Source organism: Corvus moneduloides, chromosome 2, assembly GCF_009650955.1.
Source record: "Corvus moneduloides isolate bCorMon1 chromosome 2, bCorMon1.pri, whole genome shotgun sequence".
In the NCBI taxonomy this organism is placed as follows: Eukaryota; Metazoa; Chordata; class Aves; order Passeriformes; family Corvidae; genus Corvus; species Corvus moneduloides.
In genome coordinates, this window is record NC_045477.1 from 97774665 (window position 1) to 97782885 (window position 8221).

Sequence of the window (8221 nt, forward strand, 5' to 3'; positions counted from 1 at the left end):
GAACACTTAGGTAACTAGAAAAAAAACAACCCCAAAACAGAGTCATTATAGGCTTGTGTTCACGCCCAGTTTTCTTCCTGTAACACAGCAATTTTGTTACCTGGAAGCATTAAAGTACCCTTACGACTTCTCTCTATGGAAAAGGTGGACACTACTCTCATCCGTGTTCCAAGAAAAGATGAATGCACAGAGAAATTAACATCCAGATCTGCAAAGATATCTAGGTGATTTATCAGCCCGTGGTCTTCTGTGATCTTCTAAACAAACTCCCAAGCCACTGGCTCATCTCCTCAGTCTCCTATAACAATTTAAGCTAGGCTGCCAGTTTCTTCCTAAAAAGAGTGCTTTTTTTAATATAGTATCGCAAATACTCAATACTTTCAAAATTCAAATCAAAGTTAAATTGAAAAAAACCCCAAACAAAACACTTTTTATAATGACTCAAGAATCTGTTCATGCCACAGGCTTCTCAGAGTCATTACTGAGAGAGAAGAAAAACAGCTTGTGTACATGTGATATAGAAAAAGAATCCCTGGTTTGCTTTGTCTACCTGCAGCTGTTGCCATGGCAATTAGAGCAGAGAAGATAATAGCATTCCAGTGTCATTTGGCTTCACAGCCCAGGATGAACTTCAGCTGAAATGTCCCCCAACAGTTATACAAAATAATACATTATCCTGTGTAATTGTAAGCCACTAGAATAAGGAGAATTATTCTGGCAAAAATATAATCTGTCTAAAAGTTATAGGAGGAGAGGCTGGCTATTTTGCTCAAACAACAACAACAACAAAAAAAGCCCAACAAAAAAAGCCCAGTGAAGTTGAATACAGTTGCATAACAGGTTCTAAAACATCTGCTCAGTCTTCTCTGTGACACATTTTTCTCTTGCTCCTACTTCCTGACACACCTGCACATGACATGCAGCAGGCATCCCACAGTAAATCCTGCTGGAGCACCTCAGAAACCACAATGGCTTTGTAGTCACACTTAAACCTAGTTAGATGGACTAAGTTTTATTATGCCCATCTCAACACCACAAACGGTAGCCAGCTATGGTATCTGTGGAATGCTTTACTCGTCAGTCCAGTTACTGTTTTCTAAGTGCTGGGGGTTTAAAAAGCAGACTCATTAGAAAATCCATTCCATCTTGTCACTTTCCTTGTCTGTCTGTATGACAGAATAAAAAAATCAATGAGAAATGGTGATCAGAGATGTTAAGCTGTAAATGTGCTATGTTGTACTTTGTCCTCTTCCATTCCCCAAAATAATTTTCAAAAGGCTTCCTGCTTGCAGAACTGATACTCAGTGGTGCTAGAGAAAAATGCATAAAAGAGGAACAATATTAAACTTTTTTTAATCAAACAACACATTATCAAGAGACAAAGGAACTATACCATTCTCATCTCAGAATTTTTGATGCTAAAAACAGATTAAAACTTCTTGATCTATTTTAAGTCACTGAAACAGTTCTACGATTTAGATACTCCAAAAGCAATGTTTTCTACTATCATAGAGCATCTGATGAGTGCAGATGAGCAATATTTTGTAGTCAATAGCAACCAGCAATGTAACGTGTACACTGACTTCCTGTAAGTGAACTGTTTTACATACGCAATGTCCTATTTTCATTTGTTTATTCTCAAAAGAAAAAGGAAATGATGTTTTTCTTGTGTAAATTAGCTAATTGATGGAGTGGGGGGAGGGGAAAAAATGGAACCCATGCAATTCTCCATATTTATTGCCCTTCAGCAATAAATAATTGATGGGGGAATGGAGAGTATCTGGGGGATTTTTGAGTGTCAGATAATACTGAAGTATCTTTAAGAGTACATTACAAACCAGAATGAACACAAGACTCACTCCCAGTATGAAGAGTTAGATTTGCAAGAGTGCCAAATTCTGTCAGCCACATTCAACAGAATTAACTTCTAAGTAAGCTTTCAAATTTTGCCTTTTTAAAATAATTTGCTGAAAAGTCAGCAGGAAGCACGCCAGACAGATACCCACCCCCCAAAAAATAAGAGAAAAAGGCAATTAGGCAAATAACAAAGCAATGGTGCTTGGGGAAACAGGAATTCCAAAGTTACTCGTGCTGTTTGATGCCCTCTGTCGAACCTTTCACAGCAGGAAGAACTGGTACCTGCAGTGAAGCAGGGCTAAGAGATGGGAAGCATCTCAAGTTTCAAAAGAACATTGTGACACACAGACTTTCACAGGAGATAACAAAAACGGATTACATACCAGGAATAGACACAAACCCTTAAAAGCTGCAAGTTACTAATTGTTGACCCATGACTACATACACAGCTCCTACAGAGAGCATCTTTTGTACACTCAGTGCAGCTAGCAGACAAAGCCTGTCATACAAATGTGTTTACATACAGCTTAAAACAGCTTCAGATTTTGTCACATTATACCTCTGAACTTAAAGCATAACACAATGCTTTTGACTTATTGACTAGGAAGGAAACTGTTTGTGTTAACAGGAACCTTGACTAAGAAACACAGACAGCACCAGTTTAATACTCATCTGCAAGAGTGCAAAGAAGGCTGAATAAATTCAGAAGCGAATGCAAGAACCAAACACCCTCAAATGAATTAACTAAATTTAGATTAATAACAATAGGTCATCTGAAACACTTGACAAATGGACTGTCCTTTAAGACACAAATAATTATAAAGCACCAAGGCTCACAATTTCACCAACTTTCAGGTCAAAGTAGTTATCAACCTTTAATGCATCAGTTAGATAAATAAATAAACTCAAGTTCAATATTAATTTGCATCTACTAAGACTATATATACAAGTAAAATACTTGGGAAATCTAATTAGAAAACCGTTTTAGAATTATAATGCCAATCAAAAGCAACAAAATCATCTAAGTCAATGACCAAAAGTCACAGGCTATCATGAAACTTAGTTAAGAACTTGCTAAAAATCCCTACCATAACCTCCTGGTTAGGCTAGTGAAACATCTTCTCTAACTACAATTAAAGCTGACCCACTTTTACAAAAGTGAAAAATAGAGCATCCATTTGTAAACTCAATTTATTCCAGCCTCCAAAAAAGGATATTTTTCAGAAATACCTGCACAACTAATAGGCCAGCAGCTCCCCAGAGACCAAAGCTGTAGTAAATCACTGTTCCTTCTGGAAACACGTTTTACCTGCTACTACAGGCATTTAGAGATATTTACACAGGTAACAAATACTTAAGATCCAGATTTGTAATCCAAAAGTAACAGGAGAACCCTAAAGAGGGGAAGCAGTAAAGTAGCAAGATCCCTAAATATACTACATAATACAAGCAAAACTCTTCAGTAATACAGACCTCTGACCCAGTAGTATTTACTGTACAACCCAAAGCCATTAACCTGGGCAGGAGCTTTTAGTGACGAGGGCCAGCAGTCTTACAAATACAGAACAGACTGTCACCATAGACTGCAAGATGTTTAGCAACCATTTAGCGTCCAAACAGGCATATGCTGAAGAGCAACATCTTCCCAGATTGCCCAGATATATTAAAATTAACAGTCTTCAGGAATATCCAAATCCATAAACAGCTGCCGTGAATACACAAAAGACATATGCACATGCTTTATTAAAGAAAGTGTTCATTTTGTGAAAGATGTCACCAAAACTTGTTTAAATAATATTAACCAACTTTTGACTGTGATGAGGACAGACTTCAGAAGTCCTAAGACCAGCAGAAAATAAGTGATCAGAGAAAACTAAAGCAGCTACACTAACACAGGCAGAACAGATCACCTAATGATAGCCAGTGTCCCAAATAATTTAACTATAAAACAGAAGCTAATTTTGTACGGAGGCAGCTTTAATTGCCATTGTATGCTTGGTTTTTCCTTAAACAGCTTAATATTAAGCTAACAATTTTCTCTTGTTACCAAGCACACAGCAGGTTCTGCATGACACTTACAGGATTGCCCATGCTAATTCTGTATTCTCTGGCTGTGCAGCTGCCTTCCCTGGGGTAGCACATATCCTCTGGGAATCCAAGAAGACAGAGAAGCATGTTGTCTGATACAAAAGCAACATCCATAAAAAAGATTATATTTTTATACAGTATGTGACAAAAAGTACAGTCCCCTCAAGTAATGTTCATACTACCCACACACAGCCATTACATCCATTATTTGGGAAATAATAAGTTTTGGTGTCAAAATTTTTCTTATTTATCTTTATGCAGAAGACTTATTCAGTTCCTGTGATTCCATGGAGAACCGAAACTGTATATTAGGGTGTTTCTATTTCATGACTTAAAGATGCCTCTAATATAGCTCATACACATTTTAAAGCAAGTAAAATACACAGATTAACCTCATTAGACACAAATAAGAAAATTACAATGCTGTACATCAGCTTGAAACATCACAAAGGATTTGGAAAACTGAACTTCATGTCAGCTGTACTGCAGTGAAACAAACACCTTTTCTGTAAAAAAAGTTATTTTTCACCATCAGTCCTGTAAATTGTGTTTGGCTGAAGTAATGGTTACAGGAAGCATGAGGTGAAGGAAAAGACCCCAAAATTTGCAGGATGGTCTAAAGAGGCAGAACAAAACAGTGCCAATTTAAAAATTTAGTAAGATAGAGACAATTCCCCCTGTCCTTCTAAGAGACCACACCATCTCTTGGTGAAGAGATATGAAATACAGTATGACTAGCATGCTGAACATATATTTTATTCAACCCACATCACTAAACTCTTCAATGCCTTGAAGATATAAAAAGAACACCCAATGCAGGTAAAACAGCAATATTTGAAAATGCTAACCAGGAAGCTGACAGCACCCAGTCATTGCTGTTCTTCCACAGGGCCTAGGAGATTTGTGCACTGATTTTGCACTGCTTCAGGACAGAAAATGTCCAGTAAGGGAAAGAGGAATGGGAGGGATCTTCACACTCACAACAAAACCCCAGTATTTAACTTATGCCTTTATGTCCTACAACAAACAGGACCGAGAAAGAAAAGAAATTACACAGAATTGTTAGAAACCATCCTATTAGAAGTCTCCATTAGTCCATCACATCACAAGTGTTTGTTTTCCCAAGATCATACCATAAGAACTCCCAGCTAACCCAGCATGTCCAGATGCATCAGCCAAGGTTCTCAGCATAATCCAGAGACTAGCCTTCTCTACAAAGGACTTGCAGCTGAACAAGTCCAGGAGACTTGCAGAACAAAAATTCATAGTTCTAAGACCTTGATCATGGAAAAGTTTTTGTATAGCTTTTAACTAAACCCAAGCTTGAGCTTATTTTGGAATAAACACAAGATGTAACTATCTATCCACTCCAGCCCTCCCACAGAAGAGTCACTGCCTTGTCGCCCTATTAAAAAGCAGTTTGGAAAGTGGCAAGCACATCTTCATCTGTGTGCCTGGCTGGTGCGTACAGAGCTTTGGTGAACACTGCTGGAGTGATACCCCTGACATGTACATCTGCTACTCCTGCAGAGCAGTCAGTTTCAGGCCCAGCAATCAAACTAGTACTTTTCATTTTCACTGCTGTAGAGGTACAAAAATAGTTGAACCATGGAGATACAAAAAATAAAAAAACTAGAAAAACCACATACCACAGACCTTAATGGTTGCCAGACCTCAATGGTCTTACTGAAATGAACACAAATTTACTTACAGCATCTTTTCCTCAAAATTATCTTTCCATGGAAGAAAGGTTTCAAAGTTAAGACACTGAAAGAATGCAAAAGAGCAAGAAGCAACAGGTGGAAATATACCAGGCACCATGGACCAACCAAGGCAATTACCTAGGCACAGCCTATCAGCATACACACAATACAGAAGGTAGTGTGACCTAGGAAATAAGAACACCTCTTCACATGGGATATAGTAATGTTTCGTTCATCTTGTAGACTGCTGCATTAGTCTCATCAGCAGTGCAGGAGGGTGGTGTGAGTGCACAACTCAAAAGCTCAAGCCCCTTGCTTTCAACATACTGTCTTCTCATGTATATTTACTGCGGCTGCTCTCAAGCCCATTTCCTTCATATTTGATGCTTAAGTCTGCTTTGGAAGGGGTTAGCAGCAATGTTATGCAGAAGAGATTTAACGGTGTGCTTGCTCTGTGCAAAAAGAACACACCATTCGTACAGGCTCCAGATGTGAGCACACACAAAGAAATCTTAAACTAAATCCAGCAGTTAGATCAGCACTGACAGATCTCTACACCCAAAGTGATCCTACCTGTTTCCAGACAGACCTCAGCACAACTCACTTGGTCTCTATACCCATAGAGACCACGGCTTCTCTTATACCTCATTGTTATTGTTGCTACATATTATTTTGAGTATTCTCTTCCTTCCCTTAAGACTACTTTCTAAAGGTTCATGTACACATAGCTGCTTTCAATACTTAACCTCTCCACTCATCCCACATATATGCTATTGTAAACCGGAAGAAAAAAAGAGTATCATTTTTCATCTCTGCTACTTTTCTTAGTTTATACTTCAAAAAGACAGAGTTCAGCCTGTATTGGGCAGACACGGCTCTTGGGACATACAAAACTAAGTGTATTTACTGTGAGAAAACTTGAGTGCTCTGACCAGGGCAAAGTACTTCCTGCATAGGAGAAAAAGCTATTTTTATTTGAAAATCCCAGTTATGTCTCCCTATCTTTTAAAAATTACTTCCATACCGAAAAGCAGAAATTTGCCATTTCCTGGTATTGGTGGTCCCCGTGCCTTGTACTGTACAACCCCACACTTACAAGCATTCTGCTAATCTACTTAAACTATTAACCTGAGCATTTATTAGTGGTTCTGTGGAATTGGAGCCGCACTCACTGACCCACCTCAGTCTACACTTGGACCCACTCCAAGGCGCTGCCGAGTCGCTCTCTCGGGCGGTGCCGGTGGGTTTCCACACGCTGACCAACAAGCGACATCAGCCCTCTTTTCCCGGAGTACTCACAAGTCTGGTGTGTTTGAATTTTACTACGCACACCTACAAAAACTTGGGACCGTTCCGACCAGTACACTTAAGTTGGACAACGCCACAAAAAGTCGCTTGACTGAAACAATATAACGAAGAGAAAGGGAAAAAAGAAAACCAAGACGAAAAGTACTACAAAAACAACAACAACAACAAAAAGCTAGACAGCTGGAGGTTTTATCTGCCCTGCTAACTACGTATCGCAGCACTCTGTAAATTACAGCGCTCTGAACTTAGGTCAAGCCGCAGTGGTTCAGCGAAGGACAGTCCCGTGGGGCGAGCGGGCTGCGGGGAGCGCACGACACCCGGTGCCGCCGCTGCTGCATCCGCGCTCGCACCGGGCGCCACGCGCGGCGGCCCCGAGGCTCCCCGGCCGCCGAGCCGGTCACGGGACCGCCCAACTCCTGACAGAGCCCTTCCTGCGAGCCCGGGGCACAGCGGGGGCTGCCCCCCACGCCGGGGGGGCGAGCGGCACCGGCGGTACTCACGTATCGGCTGACGAGGGTCCGCAGGAGGCTGCAATCCATGGCGGGCGAGCGGCTCAGGACCGCGCCGCCGGGTGCTCGCCGGTGCCGCCGGGCTCCCTGGCTCGCCTCCTCTCTTCCCACATGCAGAGAGCCGCGCTCGCCCCGCCGGACCCGCTGTGACGCCGGCCCGGCGCTCGCCGCCGTCCCCCAGCTATGCCATGTGCTCGCCGCCGCCGCTGCGGCGCGGCGCCCCGCGGCCCCGCATGTCCCCCGTCGCTGCTGCCGCTGCCGCCGCCACTACACTCTCGCCGAGGGCAGGCGGAGAAGGAACGCACTGCCAGGAAAGGCTCCCGCCCGCTGCACTCTGCCCGCCGCGCGCGCCGCCCAGGGCTTTATCCGGCGGGCGGGGCCGGGGCCGCCCCGCGCCGTTCCCCTCCCGCTTCCCCGGTCCTGGCGCGCGCGCGCGCGGGCTCGCCCGGTACCAGCCCGGCCCCCGCCCGGCCCGCGCCGCTCCGAGCTCGCCGGGCGCCCCGGCGGCGCGCACGTCACGCGGGGCGGGCACGCGCGCGCCGGCGGCCGTGGCCGCTCCCCGTCCTGTCCCACGCGCGCGACTCCCGGAGCGGCCGGTACCGGCTCCCGGCGGGGGGAGCGGGAAACCTGCCCGACCCGGGGAGTGGGCTGGGAACACTGGGGTGAGCCAGTGCGTTATACTGGGAGCACTGGAGGGAGTGATGCTGCGAGGGAAGTGAAAACGTAGAGAGAAGCCGGAGAGTAATATTGGGTGGG

General features: G+C 43.6%; 1 protein-coding gene across 11 annotated transcripts in view; it reads right to left on the reverse strand.

Annotated features, from left to right (window-relative positions):
- The window catches only part of ATP11A (ATPase phospholipid transporting 11A), a 121385-nt gene extending 113556 nt beyond the window's left edge, over positions 1–7829 (reverse strand). For 5 of the 11 annotated variants that reach the window (XR_004238427.1, XM_032100530.1, XM_032100534.1 and 2 more), the window contains exon 1: positions 7457–7827. Coding sequence is in view for 9 of the 11 variants with exons in the window: in XM_032100530.1 (XP_031956421.1) it covers positions 7457–7495 (39 nt within the window). In the remaining 2 variants the exon portion in view is untranslated. Of the gene's footprint in view, positions 1–6828; positions 7031–7456 lie in introns of those variants that run through there. The other 6 variants (XM_032100535.1, XM_032100537.1, XM_032100536.1 and 3 more) reach the window with 3 other exon arrangements.
- Positions 7830–8221: the final 392 nt, after the last annotated feature.